This window comes from Emiliania huxleyi (assembly GCF_000372725.1).
Source record: "Emiliania huxleyi CCMP1516 unplaced genomic scaffold EMIHUscaffold_75, whole genome shotgun sequence".
Classification (NCBI taxonomy): domain Eukaryota; phylum Haptophyta; order Isochrysidales; family Noelaerhabdaceae; genus Emiliania; species Emiliania huxleyi.
The window spans coordinates 346,238-367,413 of NW_005196379.1; the positions used below are offsets into that span (position 1 = coordinate 346,238).

At 69.0% G+C, this 21,176-nt stretch overlaps 9 protein-coding genes across 9 annotated transcripts; 5 read left to right on the forward strand and 4 right to left on the reverse strand.

Annotated features, from left to right (window-relative positions):
* Positions 1-774: 774 nt before the first annotated feature.
* Positions 775-3,978, forward strand: EMIHUDRAFT_453190 (hypothetical protein; the record flags this gene model as incomplete). Its single annotated transcript, XM_005760564.1, has 8 exons — positions 775-1,473; positions 2,066-2,368; positions 2,516-2,685; positions 2,772-3,066; positions 3,261-3,305; positions 3,386-3,439; positions 3,509-3,615; positions 3,790-3,978. The coding sequence occupies 8 exons, from the start codon at positions 775-777 to the stop codon at positions 3,950-3,952; spliced, it is 1,836 nt and encodes a 611-aa protein (XP_005760621.1). The 3' UTR covers positions 3,953-3,978.
* Positions 3,979-4,460: 482 nt separating this feature from the next.
* Positions 4,461-5,142, reverse strand: EMIHUDRAFT_68288 (hypothetical protein; the record flags this gene model as incomplete). Its single annotated transcript, XM_005760565.1, has 3 exons — positions 4,461-4,731; positions 4,755-5,009; positions 5,081-5,142. The coding sequence occupies 3 exons, from the start codon at positions 5,140-5,142 to the stop codon at positions 4,461-4,463; spliced, it is 588 nt and encodes a 195-aa protein (XP_005760622.1).
* Positions 5,143-7,608: 2,466 nt separating this feature from the next.
* On the forward strand, positions 7,609-7,944 carry EMIHUDRAFT_57656 (hypothetical protein; the record flags this gene model as incomplete). The annotated part of the gene is made up of 1 exon (XM_005760566.1): positions 7,609-7,944. A coding segment is annotated over one exon (336 nt), but the record flags the coding sequence as incomplete, so codon positions are not given.
* Positions 7,945-10,293: 2,349 nt separating this feature from the next.
* Positions 10,294-11,413, forward strand: EMIHUDRAFT_359016 (hypothetical protein). The gene has a single exon (XM_005760567.1). The coding sequence runs from the start codon at positions 10,324-10,326 to the stop codon at positions 10,813-10,815; it is 492 nt and encodes a 163-aa protein (XP_005760624.1). The 5' UTR covers positions 10,294-10,323; the 3' UTR covers positions 10,816-11,413.
* Positions 11,414-11,502: 89 nt separating this feature from the next.
* Positions 11,503-13,012, reverse strand: EMIHUDRAFT_217780 (hypothetical protein; the record flags this gene model as incomplete). The annotated part of the gene is made up of 5 exons (XM_005760568.1): positions 11,503-11,596; positions 11,716-11,783; positions 12,159-12,188; positions 12,261-12,617; positions 12,977-13,012. The coding sequence occupies 5 exons, from the start codon at positions 13,010-13,012 to the stop codon at positions 11,503-11,505; spliced, it is 585 nt and encodes a 194-aa protein (XP_005760625.1).
* A 3-nt stretch (positions 13,013-13,015) lies between these two features.
* EMIHUDRAFT_453191 (hypothetical protein) lies at positions 13,016-14,973 on the reverse strand. The gene is made up of 2 exons (XM_005760569.1): positions 13,724-14,973; positions 13,016-13,603 (listed from the first exon to the last, which is right to left on the reverse strand). Exons 1-2 carry the CDS (start codon positions 14,933-14,935, stop codon positions 13,433-13,435), a joined length of 1,383 nt encoding a protein of 460 aa, XP_005760626.1. The 5' UTR covers positions 14,936-14,973; the 3' UTR covers positions 13,016-13,432.
* A 265-nt stretch (positions 14,974-15,238) lies between these two features.
* EMIHUDRAFT_428301 (hypothetical protein) lies at positions 15,239-16,986 on the forward strand (the record flags this gene model as incomplete). The annotated part of the gene is made up of 4 exons (XM_005760570.1): positions 15,239-15,826; positions 15,948-16,013; positions 16,091-16,179; positions 16,266-16,986. The coding sequence occupies 4 exons, from the start codon at positions 15,239-15,241 to the stop codon at positions 16,402-16,404; spliced, it is 882 nt and encodes a 293-aa protein (XP_005760627.1). The 3' UTR covers positions 16,405-16,986.
* Positions 16,987-17,109: 123 nt separating this feature from the next.
* Positions 17,110-18,658, forward strand: EMIHUDRAFT_453193 (hypothetical protein; the record flags this gene model as incomplete). The annotated part of the gene is made up of 5 exons (XM_005760571.1): positions 17,110-17,171; positions 17,238-17,386; positions 18,121-18,168; positions 18,197-18,251; positions 18,324-18,658. Coding segments are annotated over exons 2-5 (510 nt in total), but the record flags the coding sequence as incomplete, so codon positions are not given.
* Positions 18,659-19,979: 1,321 nt separating this feature from the next.
* On the reverse strand, positions 19,980-21,032 carry EMIHUDRAFT_43973 (hypothetical protein; the record flags this gene model as incomplete). The annotated part of the gene is made up of 2 exons (XM_005760572.1): positions 19,980-20,195; positions 20,499-21,032. Coding segments are annotated over 2 exons (750 nt in total), but the record flags the coding sequence as incomplete, so codon positions are not given.
* Positions 21,033-21,176: the final 144 nt, after the last annotated feature.

A 21,176-nucleotide genomic window follows, 5' to 3' on the forward strand; every position in this document is an offset into this window, starting at 1 on the left:
CGGCGGCGCCGCCGCCTGCCGCTCCCTTGCTCTCGCTTCTTCTCTCGCCTTTCGTCGCAGCTCTGCCCTCCTCGCGGCATATTTTGGCCCCTCGAGTTTAGAGAGATTTTTAGCAATACCAAACAACTCTAACACTCACACGTCATTTGGGGCCTGGAGCCCTGTTCACGCGCGCGCGCGTTGTTTGTCGAGTTTATCGAGCTCTCCTCACGCAAGGACGACTCTTCTGACGTCCACTGCGATCATTTGCCGCCAAGTCATACCGTTGCTCAGGTCCACTCTCTCTTCGAACACTTGTACTTCCACAGATGGTGAACGCAAAGTCGCGCGCGGCAGCGTTGACCGCACAGCCTACTCGCCCAAGTACTCGCTCTCTTTTGTTTATGTCCCACCATGCAGAGCGCATCTCTCTCTCTGTTGTGCGAGGCGTGAACCGCGCCATTCGCTCTCACCTGGCAACACCCTGTCGGCACGTCTCGCGCGCGCGTGAACAGGGCTCCAGGCGTATTGCTAAAAATATCTCTCTCTCTCTCTCAGATATGATGTTGCTTGTTGGCGCTGGGGTCCCCTTCGGGTGTATCGTGACAGCTGACGACGGGATTACCACTGGTGTTTCATCCTCCTCGGGGTCGTCTTCCCGGCTTCCTTCCGTTCGGCACTACGTTCAGTACGTTCGGCGCGTTTCGTGGCTTTTTTGCAGCACTCTCGCGCCCAGCCTGGCGAGGTGCGTGACCCGCTTTCCTGGTGCTTGCGCTCGGCACATCGTCACTGCTGATGGCAGAGCACGTCCAGAGCCTGCCGGAGAGCCTCCAGCTCAGGATCCTCTCGCTGTTGACCGAATCAGCTCCTGCCGCCTCACCGACGGCGGATGCTCGCCTCGAGGGCTCCTACCGTGCTTGGGCACACGGGCTCGCGGCACGGCTCGCAGCGCATCGGGTGGCGTGGCAGGACGATATGCTCCCAACTGGCGCGGCCTCTTCGCTGCTCGGCGCTGCGGAGGAGCTGCCCGCTGACGCGCTCGCGCCCGCTGGCATGGGTGCGTCGGTCGCTCGTTGGCGCGACGAGTCGGTGCGCAGCGACCGGATCGGCTGGGTGCCGCTCGAGCCGTCAAGCGGGAGCGGCGACTCGCCGTTTGGGGCGCTGCATGCGACCAGCGGCTGGTCTGAGCTCCGCGCCGCGCTCTCCGACGTGGTCGCTGCTCTCAACCACGAAGCGGCTGTCCGGCCGGGCGGCGAGCGGCTCCGGCTGCCCGAGAAGCTGATGCTGGCGCACTACCCGCGCGGCGGGCGGTACGTGCGCCACTCGGACGTCTCGGCGGCGACGAGCCACCGCCGCGTCACCGTGATCGTCTACCTCAACCCGGAGTGGGACCCGTCCCGGGGAGGGCAGCTCCGCCTCTTCCTGCCGCCTCACTCCTCCTCCGGCCGCTGCTCCGCACCCTGCAGCCCGCCGTCGGAGGGAGAGACGGCGACGGTGGTGGCGCCTCTCCTCGGCCGGCTCCTCCTCTTCGACTCGACACTCGAGCACGAGGCTCACCACACCCTCGCCGCACCCTCCCACACCACCCGTCCCACACCCACACAGTCACCGTCCCACTCACCGTCCCACACCCTCACCACACCTTCACCACACCACCCGTCCCACGCCATCCCACAATCCCACATACTCACCACACCCTCACCACACCCTCGCCGCACCCTCCCACACCCTCCCACCACCACCATTGGCCCACGCCCACCACGCAAGCAGCCTCGCGCGACTCATCCCCTCCGTCAGTGCCGTCCGCACCACCCTCGCCCTCTCCCCTCCCTCTTCTCCGCGGCAGGTGTGCGTCACAAACAGGCCGCGCTGGGCTCTCACCGGCTGGCTCTCCGTCGACACCGCGCCGCAAAGGCCCGCGCCGGCGGCTCCCTCCGACACGACTGAGGCGGGCTCGCTCGCCTCCATCCTTCAGCTCGCTGCGATGGCGACTGCGAGGCCGGCATCGACGCCGACGCTGCCGACGCCGCCGCCGCCGCCAGCCGCCGCCCCGGGCCCAACGCTCCCGTCGGCCGCTGCGATGGAGGCGACCATCCTTCAGCTGGCTGCGATGGCGACCTCCGGGGCCGCCCCGCCAGCCTCGCCGTGCCTGGGCCCGCCACCCGCCGCAGCGTCGCAACAAACCTCGCCGCCCTCCGCCTCTCCGCCCGCCGCCTCGCTGCCCTCCATCTTTGTGTCTGTGGCGAGCTACCGCGACCCCGAGGCGCCGCACACCATCCGATCGCTCTTCGCCCAAGCGGAGAGCCCCTCGCGCGTGCTCGTCGGCGTCTGCTTCCAGTGCGCGCTCGACGGGGACGAGGCGCACAGACCCGCACCCTCTCCAGTCGCAGTGCTCGCCCTCTCCTCTGTAGCATGAGGCCGCAGCCCGCCCGTCGCCCTCTCGCCGCACCTTGCTCTCTCTAGACGCGCACGACCTTCCCACCGCCCTCCCCACCGCCGCCGCCCTCCCCCACCGCCTGCCGCGCGCGCCTCGCAGGACGCGGACTGCCTCGACCTGAGCCTGCTGCGGCCCGAGTGGGCGGCGAACGTGCGCGTGCTGCGGCTGCCTTGGAGGGAGGCCAAGGGCCCGGTCTGGGCCCGCTTCCTCATCCAGCGGCGGCTGCTCCGCGACGAGGACTACTACCTCCAAGTCGACTCGCACAGCAGGCCCGCGCGGCCCGCACCGAGCTCTTGCAAACCCCGGCTCGCCCTCCCGCACACACGCGCCCGAGGCTCCTCCTCCTCCGCGGCAGGTTCGCCCCGGGGTGGGACGCAGAGCTGCTCGCCATGCTCAAACGCTGCGCCTCTCCGAAGCCCGTCCTGACCACGTACCCGCTGCCGTACGACGGGGACGCGCAGGGAGCCACCCTCTCGCAGGAGCGGCGCGCCACCCTCCTCTGCACGCGCGCCGCCAGAGACGACGCCTTCGGCGCCGACGGGATGCTGCGCTTCCGGGCGCGGCTCCTCGAGCGGCAGCCGTGCAGCCCGCTCCCCACGGCCTTCTGGGCGGCGGGCTTCTCTTTCTCCGCCTCCTCCCTCGTGCGCGAGGCGTGCCGCCCGGCCAGCACACACGCCGCCCGGCCAGCACACCGCCGCCCCTCTTCTTGCGATGCCCCACCACTCTCTCCCTCTACCTCTCCACCTCTCCACCTCTCCACCTCTCCACCTCTCCACCTCTCCACTCTCTCCACCTCTCCACCTCTCCACCCCTTCACCTCTCCACCCCTCCACCTCTCTGCCAGGTGCCATACGACCCGCACCTGCCCTTCCTCTTCTTCGGCGAGGAGGTGTCGCCCGCCGCACGCGGAGCCGCGAAGCCAACCAACGAAGTGTCGTGAGCTGGTCGCTTGGTTTGGCGGATTCGCAGGTGTCACTCGCCCTCCGCATGTGGAGCCGCGGCTGGGACCTCTTCGCGCCCGACGCGCAGCTCGTCTGCCGCACGGGCCTCTCCCAGTCCCTTCCTTGAGGGCTCTCGGAGCCGCTCCTGTAGGCGCACCTCGTCTACCACAAGTGGGCGCGAGGGCAGCGCAAGGGCACCTTTTGGGAGGTCGAGGGGGGCGCCGCCCTCAAGCGCGAGAGCCAGGCGAGGGTGCGACGGTTGCTCACCGGCTTGCCGCTCCACGGCGGCGCGGAGGAGCGCCCGACGGCCGGCGAGGGCGCCGCGGGCGGAGAGGCGGCCGCGGGTGGAGAGGCGGCCGCGGAGGCCGCCGCCGCCCTCGCGGGGGTGCAGGGCCCCGGTGACCCGATCTGGGGCGTCGGCGACGTGCGCAGCCGCGAGTGGTACGAGGAGTACTCCGGCGTGCGCTTCGAGGCCAAGCAGGTGAGCGCGCAGGCGGAGCGCGGGGGCATGCCGACCGAGGCGTGCTTCTGGAACCAGTTCGCCTGTCTCGACGCTTGGCTGCAGGCGAGGGAGGCGCAACACCCGGAGGAGTGAGGTGGGACCGGACCTCCTCACACCAAGCACCGACAACGTCCAACACAGTCATGTACGAGACGGCTTTAGTTTTAAAGGCTTTACACAGAACACACACGTGTCACACACATGTCTCAGCCGTCCACAGTCTCAGTGTACAAACACATCAGTCAGTCATCACACAGTCTCTTGACTCTTCATACATCTCTTTTTGAGATGATCTGATGAAGTGATGATCAGAATTCAGATCATCTCATACATACCGTAGTTCATTTTCACAGTGAGTGCGAGTCGTGCGACCCCAGAGAGGCAGAGCCCTCAGCCCAGTGTGTGCAGACTTGCAAGTGAGAACTGAGATCGCGGTTGGCGCGTCAAGTCGTGTAGGTGTTACGTCGCCTCGTTTTTGTGTGGCTGAATATGACTCAAAAACAGTCACCGGCCGGGGAGGGCCGAGGGCTCGCCTCAAGAGCTAGTTGGAGTCCCTCGCAGCTATACGCGGCGGCAGCACGGGGCGGCGAGACCGAGAAGCTTACAGGGGCATGCCCTCCGACTTGAGCTGCGCGACCCACGCCTTGACGCGCTCCTCGGACTGGTCCGGCTGGTTGTCCTCGTCGCACGCGAGGCCGACGAAGGTGCCGCCCGCCTCGGACTTGGACTCGGTGTGGTCGTAGCCGTCCGCCGACCACGCGCCGATGACCTCTGCGCCCTGCTTCTCGAAGCACGACTTGAGCTCGTCCATCGCGTCGCAGAAGTTGTCGCCGTAGCCGGCCTGCACGGGAGGAGGGCGACGGCGGGAGTGGCTGAGCGGCGGCGACGGATCAACGGGGGCTGCGCGTGTGTCGAGGCGTGGGCGAGAGGCGTGGGGCGCGCCTGGTCGCCGAGGCCGAAGATGGCAACCTTCTTGCCCTTCAGGTCCGCGCTGGTGAGGTCGCCGTAGAGGTAGTCGTCCCAGGCGGTGCCCGAGCGCTCCGAGTCGGCGCCGGTGTGCCACGTCGGCGCGCCGATGATGAGGCCGTCGAAGGACGCGAGGTCCTCGGCGTCCGCGATGTCGACCGCGTCCACGCCGATCTCAGCCGACCTGGTGGGCGGAGGCGTGGCTCGTCGGCGTCGGCCAGGGCCCGTGGCCAGTCTTCGGGGGAGGGCGCGCACAGGTAGCCCGCGACGGTCTCGGTGTTGCCGGTGGTGGTCGAGTAGAGGAGGCCGACGCCCATGTTGGCAGACGCACGCGCCGGGACGGTGGCACGGGAGCCGAGGACGAGCGACTGCGGAGGGAGGGAACGATGAGTGGGCGAGGGCGTGGGGCGTGGGCGGAGGGGCGACGAGGGCGGCGGCGGGGAGGGCGGCGGTGGGGGAGGAAAGGGTGGGGGCGGCGACGGAGGCGGTGGCGAGGGCGAGGGTGTGGGGCGTGGGCGGAGGGGCGGCGACGAGTCACACCTCGGGCGAGAGGGCGAGGACAGCGGAGAGCATGGCGATGCAAGAGATGTGGTGCTCGGAGGCTTCCAGGTGGCCCAGCGGTACCGCAGACGTATCAGATTGTGTCACGCTAAGGCTGTGACACCGGGATAAGGAGAAGAGCAACAGGCGGGTTCTACATGTTCCGTTTCAACAGGCATGTTCTCACACGCGACAGGCGACCAAGGGCAAAATGGGAGATGGGGCTGGTTAGGGTGACATCACACGATCTTTCTCCCTTCCCTTTGCGTTTGAAATCTCCAAAAGTCTCACGCTGTCAGTCTGTGCACTGTGCGCCCCCGTGTGGACTGCTAACTTTCTTTCTTGGCGGAATCGCGTTCACGTATTTATTCACAATAATATGGAGAACATGAATCATGATATCGCAAAGAGACACTAATACTCCCGCGATAGAGACACTGCTAGAACCCCCACGAGTCGAACCCTTCCCTCGGACCCTCCTCGAGCTCACACTCTGCCCCGGGATACAACCAACCAACCTCGAGAGACCAACCCCGCTCCCACTCTGCCCCTACCCACCCCGGGGCTCGCGATTCGGCGCACCCCTCGTCACAGCTGCCGCAGCCAGACGTCCACAGCGCCGCCCTCCTCCTCGGACCGCTGAACGATGAGCAAGTAGTCCGAGAGGTAGACGACGGCGCTCCCCTCGCAAACCTCCAGCCCGCCGCCCTCCGCGCAGGCGAAGGCGTCCGCGGTCGCCGCCGCGTCCACACGCGCCCCGCCGCCCTCGCCGCGCTCCGTCTCGAGGGCGAGCGGCTCGCCCTCCTCGAGGTGCATCTCGCGCTCGCCGTAGGTGTGCACCTCGAGCCGCGGCCCGCCGCTGCGCCGCACGCGCAGCAGAAAGGGAACCGACCCCTCCTTCGCCAGGGCGCGCTTCCCCCGCAGCACCGCCGGAGCCCACTCTCCGAGCAGCTTCCTGTTGAGCCCCGGCCGGCGGACCCGCATCCTGCGGCCGAGGGCGTCGAGGGTGGAGGGGTCCTCGCCCTCGCCCGCCCGCCGCGGCCCGCCCTCGGCGGCGCACTCCTCCAGCAGCGCCTCCAGCGCCTCCATGTCCTCGCCGTGCAGCCTCTCGTCCATCGCCTGCCGCCAGTAGTTTTGCGGCGGGCCGCGCCGCACGCCCTCGTCGTCGTACCAGAGGGCAGGGTCCTCGCCGAGCTCGGCGCGGCCGCGCCAGCCGCGCTTCGACTGCGGCACCTGGTACACCACCGGCGGCTCGCGGGCCCGCAGCACCCCCGAGGGCGGCGAGGACGAGGCGGAGGAGGGAGAGGAGGGAGAGGGGCCGCCGCGGCCGCCGCCGCCGCCACCGCCGCCGCCAGCGGTAGCGACGCCGCCACTGCTGTCGCCCATCGTCTCGGCGTGGAGAGTGTTGCCAACCTCGTGGATGGCGGCGGTGCTCACGTGCCGCTGGAAGATGCGCACGCGCTGCCGTGCCGCCGGCGCCGCCACACCCAGGCTCATGACGGGCGGCCTGCGGCGGCTGGCAGCCTGGTTGCGAATCGTTGCGAATCGCTCCCACCTCAAAATGGCGCCGAGCGAGGGATCGAGCCGTACGGCGTGCTCGACGAGCGCGAGCGCCGTCGCCGGCTTGCCGTGCTTGGACTCAAACAGGCCCCACGCCTGGAGCAGCCTCGCGTAGCCCCGATCGCGCTTGACGCCCTCGCTGAAGGCGGCACGCACGCGGTCGGCGGATTCGCCCATGCGGCGGAGGTGCAGGGCGAGGAGCAGCGACGCGTGCCCCGCGCCACAGTCGGCCGCGGCGCTCCTGTACATCTGGAGTGCGTCGTCGAGCCGGCCGCGAGAGATGGCGCGCCGAGCGACGGTGTGCAGCTTCTCCGCTCGCGGCGAGAGGACCGGCGAGGCGACCGGCGTGAAGGTCGCGGTCGCGTAGGGAATGCGGGCAGCGGCGCCCGGCTGCACGGCGGAGAGGGTTGTGGGCCAGAAGAGCATCATGGGGTGCCAGAGAGAGGCAGTCGAGGGCACCAAGCAGGTACCGGGGGTTAATTCGCGATTCCTGTAGGGGAGAGCGAAGGAGAGAGAGAGAGAGTGACAATGTGTGCGGGTCTTTCGAGAGCAGCTGCTGCTCCAATTCTTTTCTAGATGAGCGCCGCCGCGCCGCCGTTCCGGCTCGAGACTTGGACGTGGCCGGCTGGCAGGTCGTCGTCACGCACGCGGTGCTGCCCGAAGGCATGACGCACCTGCCGCGGGACGAGGCGTTCCGCGACCGCACCTCTCTCGTCTCGGTCGCCTGCCCGTGCAGCCTCGTCTCCATCGGCCGGGGCGCCTCCTGGGGCTGCTCCTCCCTCGTCGACATCACCTTCCCCGCCGGCCTTACCTCCATCGGCGAGTACGCCTTCGCCTGCTGCTCCGCCCTCAGCTCCGTCACCTTCCCCGCCGGCCTCACTTCCATCGGCGACAGCGCCTTCGCCAAATGCTCCTCTCTCGGCTCCGTCACCTTCCCCGCCACCCTCACCTCGATCGGCTGGCGCGCCTTCGCCGACTGCTCATCCCTCTCCTCCGTCACCTTCCCTGCCGGCCTTACCTGGACGAGGGTCACAAGCAGCAGTCCAGTTCCGGTGGGGGCCAGGCGCACGGCGCCTACGCATACGGAGGTGGCCAGCCGGGTGGGGGTACGGTGGTAAGCACTGGGGCTACGAAGGCGGACAGCCGGCATCGGGATATGCTTATGATGGGCAGCAGTCGGGATACACATTCGCAGCAAAGGAGGCGGCGGAGGCGGCAAGGAAAAGGAGGCAGCGGCTGCGCACGCTGCAAGGGCGGACCTGGCGGCCAAGCTGGCGGCGGCGACGAAGGCAGCCGTGACCAAGACTGGAGGCGAGCGAAACAAGACTGGAGGCGGGCGGCAGAGGCGAGCGAAACAAAAGCGAGTCTGGAGGCGAGGCTGGCCGCCGCAGAGGCAAAGCTTGCGGCAGCGGCCCAGGCGGCTGAGATGGAAACGGCAGTGGCTGAAGTGGCCGAGGCACCTCGGGCGAGCTCCCTGCTGGCTGGGCCTCATCTCGCTTCAGGGCCAGACCTACTACTACTGCGAGAGCGAGCACCCGCTCGGAGGCAGGGGCTGCCCCCGTCGCAGTGGGAAGTGCCCGCTGTCCCGTGCGCAGCGCGGCCCCCTCCAAGAAGGGAACGTAAGGGCCAGTGCACGTTCCGGGACGCCAACCTCCAAGATAGTGGGCCGCGGTGCTACATGGAGGGCGTCGGCGAGTGCGCCGGCCAGTGCCTCACACACGCCTTCAAGCCCGCGTACTACACTAACACGGCGTCTGCTACGACTCCATGGCCCAGTGCACCGCCGGGACCGCACAATCCAACTGGATGTCGGTGACCGGCCACCACCGCTGCTACGAGTACAAGAAAGAGCGCGGCCGGTGCGTGCCGAAGGACGCGAAGCCTGCGCGTGGCTGCTACAACGACCCGGACGGTTGCGAGGCGTTCGGAACACTGGAGCGTACACCGAAGACTGTGGGCTCTGCCTCACCACAACCGCCGATTTCGCAGCAGCTATTGGCATGGCCGCCTGCTTCTGTCAAGAAAAGAAATATTGGGCTCGCGCAGAGCCAACCCTCGGATTTACTTTACGGCCCTTTCCCTGCGAACGCGCACCCGCCCCAGGGCTAGGGCTCTCTAGCCCGCAACCCGATACCGATCATCTGGCCCGCTGGGTGCGTTTCTTAGCTCCCCGGCCCTGGATGTGAGGTTACCGACTGCACTCCAAGTGCTCCAAGTAAAGACGCACAAGTCGAACGCCGATTGCAAGGCCTTGTGCGAGGACGACACCCGCTGTCTCTTCTTCGCGAATTACCCGATGGCTCGTCTCGCCGCAGATCAAGAGCACTTTGTTGTCGGCCAGCCAAACGGCGTGACCTGCCTGCTGTTTCACAGCGCCGACAGACCCGTCCAGGGCCACATGCGATGGAGGCAGTGTCTTTGAGGAAGTACGCAGTCGCCCACTCCCGACCCATCCGCCGCCGCCGCCACCCTCACCCTTGCCGCCCCCCCGCCCTCACCCTCGCCACCTCCGCCGCCGCCCTCACCCTGCCTCGCCGACGCCGACGCCCTCGTACTACTCGTGGTGGCAAGGCGGCCGCGGCGGTCGATACAACGACTACCGCCGCGGACGCGACAATGACGACGGCGACGACAGCTACGATGATCGTCACCGCCATCGCCGCGACCGTGACGATGACGACGGCTACTCCTACGATTGAACGAGTTGCAACTCTGCGGTCTTCCGGAAGCCGGCCCGGGGGCCCTAGGTGGCTTGAAATGGATCGCGCCGACCCGCCCGACGCCGAGGCAGAGCAGCCCCCTGCCTGCTTGAGCACTTGAGCACTGGATAGGGTCGCGATTCCGCATGGTACGGGACCCCTCGATCGTCTCGCCCACCCTCACTGGTGTGTTCACTGGGGGGGGGGTCATAACAAAAACACGGTACAGGATCGAGGTGCACGCTGCCGAAGCAGTGTCGTCCCCCCTCTCCCCGACGGCGATGGCGGTGTGACCGATCGAGCTACAAGAGGAGCTCGTTCAGCAGGATCCGGGGAGGTCTGGGCGTCTGGCGCACTACCTCACTGGCTGGGCCTGAGACCGCCGGGACAGTACCCGTCACCGCCTGCTAGTCTTTCCGGCTGACTTCACCTTGTATAGTGCCGCGTCCACTGCAGTACGTCTTCTCTGTTCTCACTCTACGGGTCCTGAGTTTAGACCTTTAGAGAGAGAGAGAGGTTTGCAGGTTTAGAGAGAGAAGATTGTTTGAAAAAAAAATGCGCCGAGCTCATCCTACCTCACAGGCACTATTTGTATTTGACGCTGCATGCAGGGAGATGAGCTCCTCCTACGAGATGAAGTTCCCCCCCCGCTTCGCAAAGGAATCCGAACCCAGCCGCGCACGAGAGTGGTCTTGCTACATGGGCGCCGAGCTCTCCACCGCTAGGGTCAGCCGGCTCACGGCGCTCGGGTTCGACGTCGCGAGTGTCCGCGCGGCCCTCGAGGCGTGCGACGGTGACGTCGACCGCGCCGAGCAGCTCTTGCGGCAGGAGCGGGCGAGGAGAGAGACGGCGGCCAGAGGTGGTGGCGACGGCGGCGCAGAGGAGATTGGAAGGGCAGTCAACAGCGTGCTTCGCGAGCAGCGGCCGTGGAGCGAGTTTGGGGAGCGCTTCCTCTGGCCGGAGCACCCGCGGGAGAGGATGCTGACCAACCTGGTCTACTACCGCGCGAACTATCTCATCCTGTGCGTGGCGGCGACACTCGTCGCGATGCTGCTCGTCCCGCAGCTACTCTTCACCGCCGGCCTCGTCGCGATGACGTTCGGCGGCGCCGTGGCTCTCGGCAACACGCCCGTGCCCCACATCGGCCCCCTGCAGCTCGAACAGGCGCGCGGTGGCGGGGCGAGGGCGTGATACTTGGGTGGGCGGGCGGAACTTCCGCACACGGCCTCTGCCACGCGCCACCTCCCGCGACCGCCGGCTCACTCCTCCGCCCCCCCCCTCCCGCCGCAGCGCCTCTCCCTCGCCACCGTGCCAGCCGCCTGGCTGCTCAACTCGTCGGGCTGCGCCGGCGCGCTCCTCCGCCTCGCCGCCGTCTGCGGCGGGATGGTGCGCTGTCCGGACCCTCGCCCCGCGCCTCTCGCCGCCCTCTTACCGCCTCTTCTCCCGCGCCCCCAGGTGCTGGCGCACGCGCTGCTGCGCGCCCGCTCCTTATCGAGCCGGTGGCGCTACTTGCACGAGCAGTTCAAGGGGCAGGGCTAGGGGCTAGGGGTGAGGCTCGCTCGAGGGCCCGCACGCCGGTGCGCCGCTCTTCTCTCGCGCTCTCTCTCGCACGCGCGCCCGCTCCTGTCGTCATGTGTCGTTTGGTGCCGAGGCGGGGGTGGCCTGCTCGCGCTAGAGTATGCCACGTGGGCGCGAGTCCTAGAGCCGGCCCCGCCGCGAGACCGAGTCGTTCTACTGAAAATTGTGGTTTTGAGTGGCGTTGTAGTGGCTGAGGAGACATGTACAGTTCAAGAGACCCAAGCTTCAAGTCATGTGTGTACTCTTCTCGAGAGAGACGACTCGCTGTTCCTGTTGCCCCTTGTGTTGACTCGCAGGCCCTCATCCTCCCTCGAAGTGCGGCTGCTGCGGGAGGAGCACGCCGGCAAGAAGAGCGAGGCCCACGTGCAGCGACAAGTTGAGGAGGACGGCGCGCCTGCAAGCGTGCAGCCAGGGACACGGTGTGGCAAGGGATGGCTAGAGGCCTGGGGAGGGAGGGAGGGAGGGAGGGAGGGAGGGAGGGAGGGAGACCTGCTGCGGCGCGCGCCGCTCGACCAGAGACCCCACAGCGCCGGCGCCAGGCCACCCGACACAGAGATGGCGCCGCACGCCGACGAGCACAGCTTCGCCACGAGGCCGGCCAGCAGCGGCGGGCAGGCGCCGCCGGCGTCCGTGGCGGTGGCGGCGGTGCCGTCGCAGCGGCCCGCGCGCAGCGCGAGGAGGAGGAGGGTGGCGACGAGGTTGCAGCGGAGCGGGCCCCAGAGCACGAGCCTCCCCCCCGGCCCCGGCCCCTCCTTCCCAGACAGCCGCCGCGAGAGCCACAGCCCGGCCGCCTGCAGCAGCAGCCCCGCCCCAAGCAGCGCCGCGTCGCCCCGCTTGGTGCGCCGCTCGCGCGCCCGCCGCGGCGCGTCGATCTGGAGCGGATCGGCGACCGCACCCGGCGGGGCGAGCGCCACCCACACGCACGCCGCGATCACCACGCCGCGCAGCGCCCGGACCTGGCTCTGCGAGGTCGGAGGAGGCATCTCCTTGAGCCGGCCGCAGAGCCTTGCGCCGAGCCGGGCGGCGGCGGCGGCGGCGGCGAGCTGCGCGGCAAAGACCGCGAGGACGTACCCCGCCCCGCACGCGCGGTTCTCGCAGCCAGGCGACGTGTCGAGGCGGGCCGCCTGCTCGAAGAGCACCGTGAAGGAGGTGAAGACGCCGATAAAGCCGGCCTGGAAGGTGGCGCACGCGGAGTGCAGCCGCGGCGCGGAGGGCGTGGCGTCGGCCGAGTGGGCGATGCCCGCGAGGAAGGCGCCGGAGATGTTGAGAATGGTCGCGGAGACGTCGAGCGCTCCAACCATCACGATCGGGCAGAACACCGACGTGAGGCACTCGGCGAGAGCACCCCACGCCACGACCTGAGCGAGCGCACTGCCCGGTTCGGCGCGGTGGCGCTGGTCAGCGGCGACGTCGTCCTGGGTGGCGACGCGAGAGTACTGGACGTCGTCGGCATGGCGTGGCAGCATCGGTCGCGCGGCAGCGTGGGCGTGAGCGGTATCGTCTACATCGGAGTGCTACACCCAAAGCATCCTGCCGCGAGGAAAAAGAATTTAGAACACAAAAAGAACTTATGCCTTTGGAACTTATGCCTTTAAAATTTAGAACTTATGCCTTGCTGCCCTAATCCCACCAGTTGACTACTCTATTTATTTATTTAGAAGACCTCGCACGACCCGGGGCACGCGCACGGGACTGGCGCGCATGGCACTAACACAGGTAGGAAAAAGAATTATGCAAGCCGCCGGACGAACCTCTGAGAGAGATCTCTCTGCACTCTGGAGGTGCCGTTGAGGAAAATGATTTCAATCATGTTCGAGAGCTGTGGTGGACTGAGGACAATGCAAATGCAACACAGAGACTGACGAGAGGTGGGCTGACTGGGCTCTGGGGGGGCAGGGTTGGGCACACACGCGCGCACGCTCGGTGCGAGACGGGCAGCCATCTCTTTCGTTGCACGCAGCACGCTCTGGACAGGGCACACACATGGGCGCAAAATACGTGCGCGCGAGGTGAACCAGCACTGGCACACGCACCGCGCACGGGCCCGAGGGGGGTCGCACCTCGTCATGGAGGAGGCCCCTTACTTCACAATAATCGCCCCGGCGGGCTAGCACACGCTGGCAGCGAGCCAGCGCGAGCGGTGGCGCCCGCTGGCGGGGCGTCGGTCTCGCCACGCCTCGGGCTCGGCCTCCCGCGCGCGGGCGACGCATCGACCGGCGTCTCCGGGCGGTCAGGCGTCTCCGTGCTCGCTCGAGTCGAGCAGGTCGAGCTGCGGCGTGCGGTCTCCGCCCGTCAAGCTCGCCGCCTCGTCCGATTTCGACGGGGGCAGCACCTCGGACGGCTCGTTCGAGCCGTACGCAGAGGCGGAGCGAGACTCGTCCGAGCCGCGAGCGCTGGGAGCCTTGCGGCGGGGGGGGCCTATCCTCGGCGTCGAGGCGACCGCCTTCTCCGCCGCGGCCGCGCCGAGCCGCGCCGACGACTCCGCGATCCCGGCCGCCGCGCCCGCGCCGGTGGCGAGCACCGTCCGGCCGGCGCTGTTCGCGATGCGGCCGCCCGTCGAGGCTGCGGTGGTGACGGCGCGCACGCCCTGCCTCGCGCGGTTGGAGGAGCGCTTGGAGCGCCTGGCGTCGTCGTCCAGCAGCCCCGCCGCCGCGTTCTGGGGCACGTCTCCCCCCAAGCCGTAGGCCCACGGCTCGGCCGACCCGCCACCAAAGAGAGCGGGCAGCTGCTCGGGGTCGACGTACTCGGAGACGGCGGCGAGGAACTTCTTGTGGGCCGCCTTGCCGGAGCCGAACATGCGGAAGCGCGCCGCGTCGCGCGCGGGCAGCAGCTTCTTGGCCAGGTCCCACAGGCTCTGCGCCACCCACGGCATGTTGATGACAAAGGTGGTGCGCATCATTTCGGGGAAGGGATGCTCCGCGCCGGGGTACGTCTTGGTGAGCCGGCCGGCGACGCGGAAGCCGCGCATGGCGCGCGGGACCTGCACGCCCGAGAGGTCGAAGATCATCACCTTGCCCAGCGTGAAGGCGTGCCCCGCCCGCTCCCCCTCGGAGGTGTACATGTCGTACGTCGTGACGGTGCAGTACGCGTCCCACAGCAGGTACGTCTCGAAGGAGGACTCGCGGACGAGGCCGCCGACGTCGACGTTGCCCAGCCGGTAGCAGAAGACGGAGCAGCCCCGACGGTCGAACCCGTGCGCGCCCCACGCCATGTGCTCGTCGTACAGGTTCTTGAGCGCCTCGGGCTGCGCCTCCCACGCAAAGGCCTTTGTCCACATCTCGCCGCAAAAGTCGATGCACGCGACCACGCGCGCCGTGGCCTTCTTGACGTCTCCCCGATCGGCGCGCAGGTACGTCACCAGCCGGTACCGCATCAGGAAGGACTTCCGCCAGTCGGGCGGCAGCGCCTCCAGCTGCAGCGCAGACAGCACCGACGCGCGGAGTGCGTCGAGCTTGGAGCTCTCGGCCTCCGAGAGCTCCTCCTCGAGCGGGAGCTCGACGCAGCTAGCGCAGCGCGCCTGCGCCCGCGCCACCGCGCCCGGACGCCGGTAGTTGCCGCTGCGGTACAGCTGGCTATACTTGTGCTGTGCGCGGACGTCGACGACGTCACAGCTCGAGCCGGCGGCCTCCTCCGGGACCGCCTCCACCTTGATGGAGGGCTCGGTGCCGGTGCGGCGAGCTGACAGGAGTTCACTCGAACCCGCGCGATACCGCCGCGAGGAGCGCGCGCTCATAGACAAAGCAGAGACAAAGCAGAGCACGCGTCGGCGTCCTTGTACGAGTGGTCCGTCCGGCACACCAGTAAGAAACTTCTCTTTTCCCACCCAATAGGAATTCTGTGTACTTTTAGCCACTGGGAGAGAAGGGGAGAGCGGGGTTGTGTGATGTGCGCGCAACAGTCCACCCTTGTTTGTCGTGCCATGTACTGTCGGAGAGATGTAGTAGAGAAGCAGTGAAAACGCGTGTAAAATTCTTCGCGGGGCTTTGTCTTCGCCTTTTTTTTGCAGCTTACGTTATTTTTCGGTCTTTCGGTGCCGATGAAGGTCGAGCAGACCTCCCGCAACGGCCTGCCGGCGGTGCTCCTCACTCACGCATCGGGCTCATCCGCGCTCATCTACATCTACGCCGCCCACCTCGCCTCTTGGGTCTGCGGCGGCGCCGAGCGCCTCTTTGTCTCCTCCACCGCCGAGTACGGCGGCGGCAAGGCCATCCGCGGCGGCGTGCCCGTCTGCTGGCCGCAGTTCGCCGGGCGCGGTGCTCTTCCGAAGCACGGCTTCGTGCGCACCTCGGATAAGTGGCGAGTGCTGCGCACCTCCACGGAGCCATACCCGTGCGTCGTGCTCGAGTTGGTGGACGACGACGAGACGCGGCGCCTCTTCCCGCAGCCCTTCAAGCTGCAGTACTCGGTCACGCTCGACGGCCCCTCCTCCATCTCGATGGCGCTCTCCGTCCTCAACACTGGCACCGAACCCCTCTCCTTCACCGCCGCGCTGCACACCTACTTTCGCGTCGCCGACGTGCGCGGCGTCTCTCTGCACGGGCTTGGCGGACTCCGGTACGAGGACAACACGCGCGCAAACGCAGTGGAGACGCAGCCCGAGGGACCGCTCTCCATCGCCGGCGAGGTGCCGCCGTACGCCGCCGCCGCTGCCACCACCACCGCCGCCACCGCCGCAGCCGCGGCCGCCGCCGCCACCATCGCCGCCACAACCGCCGCCGCCACCGCCGCCGCCGCCGTCCCCGCAGGTGGACCGCGTCTACCTGGACGCCCCCGCCGAGGCGCACATCGTCGACGGGGCGAGCGCCATCAAGGCGCTCCAGCTCGGCCTCCCGGACGCCGCACCGGCTGTGGGCGGGCATCGGCTGACGAGTGCCTCGCCCAGTGCCAGGTGCTCAAGCTCGGGTTCCCGGACGCCGTACTGTGGAACATCGGCGAGCGGGCGGCGGGCGGCATCAAGGACCTCGCCCCCGGGGAGTGGCGCGCCACCCTGCCGCCCGCACGGCGAGGCGCGAGCGCGAGGCTCGCCGCGGGAGGCTCGACCCTGCGGCACTTGCCGAGTGTAGGCAGCACTATCTCTGCTACGAGGCTGGCGCCGTCGCGAAGCCCGCCACGGTGCCCGCGTCTGCGTCGTGGACAGGAGGGCAGACCTTCAGCTGCGTCGACGCGTGCGATGCGCTGGGCAAGCTCTCCTTGGGCAAGTGAGGCGCGGCCCTTGCGCCCGAGAGGCGCGTACCATCCGAGGCGCCAGCCGCCGGGCCGCTCCCCTCGTTGAAACTTGAATCCGTTTTGAGGGTCTTTGCTGCATACTACGTTCTGCGTCACACCGCCGCAGTAATTTATGTGCGTTGCGGCGATGCCGTGTGGGCCTGGAGAATCGGCGGCACTGGCCACTGCTGCGCTCTGGCTGCGGGCGCGGCCTGCGGCCTGCGCTGCGCGCAGGGTAGGCTCCGCCTCACTGCATCTCGGACTGGATTCCACGAATTGATTTTCCTAGCGTCGTCAAAGTGAGCTGAAAGCTCGCTGAAGAGCCGATGTCACCCGCCGACCGCCTCCCATCTCGCCGCTGCTCTGGCGGGGCGGCGGCGGGGCCTGGCGACGGCGCGCGGCGCATGTGCCGTGGCAACCCACCGGGCCGGCCGGCCGCGAAGGCGCCGACCGGCGATCGCCACCGCGCCCCGCCTCGGAACGCCGTTTCCGCTTGGCGTCCGAGGCGCTCGGCGTTCCCGCTGGAGCGCGAGATCGGACCGGGTCGGACGCTCCTTTTCTCGCCGTAGGCACGGCTGGCCGGCTCGAGCAGCGGAAAAACAAAAATCGAATACGTCAATCCTCTCCGGCCAGCCTCGGGCTAATTAAAGCCGCAAAAAATCGGAGGTTTCCGCCGCCCCGGATTCCACCTCCCTGGCCCTCCACGCCCCGCGCGCGCGACCGTATCACCGCCGCAGTCGGCCTCCCCGCCCCGCGCGCTGTAGGAGCGGCGCCCACCCACCGGAGACGCCTTCCCCTAGACCGCCCGACCACCCCGCCCCCTTCGGCAGGTGCCTCGCACGTATTTTGAGCGCGAGAGGCCTCCTTTGAGGTGGCGGCCGGCCGCCGCGTCGCGCGGTGAGGCGGCATGAGGCCGTCCCCCTTCACGTTCGAAGGCGGGCCGGCCACGGCACCGGCTGTCGCGGCTCGAGGGCGGCAGGCGAGCCGCCCCCCCCTCCTCCCTCCCTCTGCCCCTTCCTCCCTTCCCCGCAGCGCTGCCCACGGCACCATCTCCTGGTGCCCCGCTGCCGCCCCACCCGCCGCGCCGCCCGCCGCCGATGGCCCGGCCGCCACTGCCACCGTCGGCGGCCGCCTCCCGCCCACCCGCACCGCCGCCCCGGCCACTGCCACCCGCGCCGCCGCCTCGCCCAACGCCCCCGCCGGCCCACCCTCCCGCCCGTCGCCGCTGCCGCCGCGCCGCCGCTGCCGCCCTCCGGGCCGCCTCCGGCCCCGCCACCTGCCTCGCCGCCGCCCACGCGACTGGCCTCGCCGCCGCCACCGCCACCGCCCTCCCCACCGCCCTCCCCTCCGCTCTCACCGCCGCCGACGCGCCGCCACGCCGCCTCTGCCTCCGCCCTTGCCGAGCCGTCGCCACCGCCCTTCTCGCCGCCTCTGCCGCCCATGCCGCCTTGGGTGCCCCCTATTCCGTGGCCCTCGCCACCGTCGCCGCCGTCGCCGCCCCCGCCGCCACCGCTACCGCCGCCTCCCGCCCCGCCACCCCCTCCGACACCGTCACCCCCCCTCCCTCACACCATCCCGGCCGGCCTCCTCCGTTCTAGCCCCAACTCCCACACACCACCACCGACCTCCCCGCGCCCCCACACGCCGGCCCTGCGCACCCACGCCACCACCATCGCCCACGTTGCCCTCCCGGCCCCCCACCCCGCGCCCCAGGCTCTTCATAGCTCCGCTCGGGGCGTCCTGGCGCCGCCTCCCCAACCGCTGCGGCCCACGCGGCCGCCGGGCGGCGCGACGGCGGCTACCGGCCGGCATAGCCCTTCCAGCGCCGGCCGGGGGCTGCGGCGGCGCGCGGCGCGCGGCGGGCAAGCTGCCTGCTGGCGGGCGGCGCTTCTAGTCGTGATTTTAGTGCCGCGTAGGTCGCCCTTCGGCCACTTCTCGGGCGTGCGGCCGCAGCGCGGCGAGAAGGCGGCACGCTCGGCCCGCTGGCGGAGGTGAAGCCCCCCAGAGCGGGAGCTGGCGGGCCGGGGGCGTCGGGCGGGTGCGCGGCGGCACCCGTGCCACCGGGACGGGCCGTGGTGGCCCGTATGGCGGCCGTGAAGGGCCGTTTGGTGCGCCCCGGCGGCCTCCTGCACGGCGGCCGCCGGGGCCGGTTTGGACTGTGTTGGGGGGGGTGGAGTGGTCCGGTGGCCGGTGTGATGGTCGTTTATCACCCTCCTATCACCCACTTACCGCCCCCGGCCGTGGGGGCCTCTCCAGACGCCGCCATTTATGATTTCAAAGGGTCCTGCCGACGCTCATCACAGTGCGGCGGAGGGGCCGGAGCCGGCGCCGCGGAGGACGAGGATGGCCGTGACGGACCGGGACGAGCTCTGGGAGGTTCAGTGTCAGTGAGTATATTGTAGAGGCCACCCATGTGCACAATATCTTGACTGAGAGCTAATTCTGGGGAGGCGATGCCGGGGCCGTACAGCAGCTTGATGGTGCTGCGCCGGCGTGCGTCCCGCCGGCCGCCGGGGCCGGTTTGGACTGTGTTTGGGGGGGTGGAGGGGTCCGGTGGCCGGTGTGATGGTCGTTTATGGCCCTCCTATCACCCACTTACCACCCCCGGCCGTGGGGGCCTCACCGGACGCCGCCATTCATGATTTCAAAGGGTCCTGCCGTCGCTCAGTCCGAATCACAGTGGGGCGGAGCCTACCCTGCGGGGTTGCGGCTTGCGCGTCGGGCTGCGGGCCGTCCACAGCGCGAACGAAATAAATAAATAAAAACGGACACCTCTCTACTGTGAGATGGGTAAAACGGAACAGGTCCCCGCCCGTGCGATCTTTGTGCAGGGTTCTTTGAATGTATAAGCGAACACGCTCAACGCGGTCGCGCCCGCACCTCGCGGGCGCTCATTCTGCATTTAGATCGAAAAAGAGAGTTGACGCCGACATGGCCGATTCTCAAAACAGAACAAAGCATGCCGAGCGCACGCACCCTCACGTCATCATGACGATAGACCCTTTTTGGCCTTCTTGGCCGCCTTCTTCATCTTCTTCTCCTTGCGCGCCCTCCGCTGCTCCCTCTCCTCCTTCTTGGAGATGCCCCCGCCGCTGCCCGCGCCGCCGCCCCGCGCCTCCTTGGCCACGCCCTTCGGCCTGTGGCCCTTCTTCGCCGGGCACGCCTCGCCGAGAGCGCCGCCAACCCCCTCGCCGTGCCCGCCTGCGCCCTCCGGCAGCGGCCACTGCAGCAGCGGGTACAGCCGCCGCTCCAACTCCGCGACGGTGGGCGCCTCCACTCTCTTCATGATGTGCAGCACGGCCGAGCGAGAGCGCGAGTTGGCTTGCAGCTCCGCTGCCGACGGCCGCACCGTCGCCTCCATCACGAGCGCCGCGCCCGGCTGCAGCGGCGGCGCGCGCCCGGCGGTTACCTGCGCCTGGTACCAGCGCGCCTGCGGCATCTCATCGCGCACGGCCTCGTGCCTGCCGGGGAGGGGAGGGGGTTGGCTCTCGGCCGCCGCGTGGTGTGCGGGCTGCGCAGCCTCTGGGCCTCCGGAAGAAGTCGACCACCAGCGCGCACTCCGAGTGCTTCTAGGTGATGACTCCGATCCGGCCGCCGGGCGAGAGGAGGGAGCGTGCAGCCTCGAGGCCGCGGGAGCACTCTCCGAACTCGTCGTTGAGGTGCACGCGCAGCGCCTGGCGGGGAGCAGCGGCAAAGTGTGGCTGCCGGGGCGGGGGAGGCGCCGCGAGGACGCATCGGGAGCGTCTCGGGAGCGTCTCGGGAGCGTCTCGGGAGCGTCTCGGAAGGATCTCGCAAGGGTCTCGGAGACAGCTCTCTCTCCGGAGGTGCCTGGAAGGTGAGCTTGGCCGGGTGCATCGCCTATAAGATAAGATCAGATCAGATCAGATCAGATCAGATCATAGAGGTGAGCTTGGCCGGGTGCATCGCCTGGTACTCGCAGCCCTTGGCGCGCGCGACGAGGGCGGCGAACTCCTTGGTGCGGCTGGGCAGCGCGCCGTCCTGCCGCGCCTGCGAGCAGGCGAGGGACCGCCTCAGAGCGGCCCGTGTGGGTGTGGGTCTGGCGGCTCGGCGGCGCAGGCTCGCGCCAGAACGATGGCGTCGGCCACGCGCTGCGCGGCGGCGCCGTCGGACGTCTCGCCGAAGCTGCGGAGGACACGCGTGATCTCTGCGCGCGGCGCGGTGGAGAGGAACTCGTGGGCCGTCTGTCCGCGCGACTGGTCGAAGCGCAGGTCGAGAGGCCCGTCCGCCTCCGGCCGGAAGCCTCGGTGCGCCTCGTCGAACTGCGGCGACGAGATGCCGAGGTCAAAGAGGATCGCTGCCACGCCGCCGCCGCCGCCGGAAGGCGTCTCGGCGAGGTGAGGCAGCGTCGCCGCCATCCGAGAGAAGGGGGCGTGGTGAATGGTGAAGCGGCGCTCCTCTGCCGCGAGCGCCTTGCCGTCCGTCACCGCCTCCGCATCCATGTCGAAGGCGTGGCAGACGCCGCGGGCCGAGAGCGCGGCGATCATGCCACGCGTGTGGCCGCCGCGGCCGTACGTCGCGTCCACCACCACCCCGTCGGGGCTCGGCTGGACGAGCCGGGCGACGATCTCGGGCAGCATCGCCGGCGTGTGCGTCCCTGCTGCCTGCAGGCTCGGCCGGAAGCCCGTGTGGGCGGCCTTGCCCTTGGAGATCTGCAGGTGGCGGCCGCCAAAGGCGCAGCCGTTCCACGTGAGCGCCTCGTCCAGCGCCTCCCGCTTCTCAAACGTGATCCAGCCGCACCCCTTGCACGC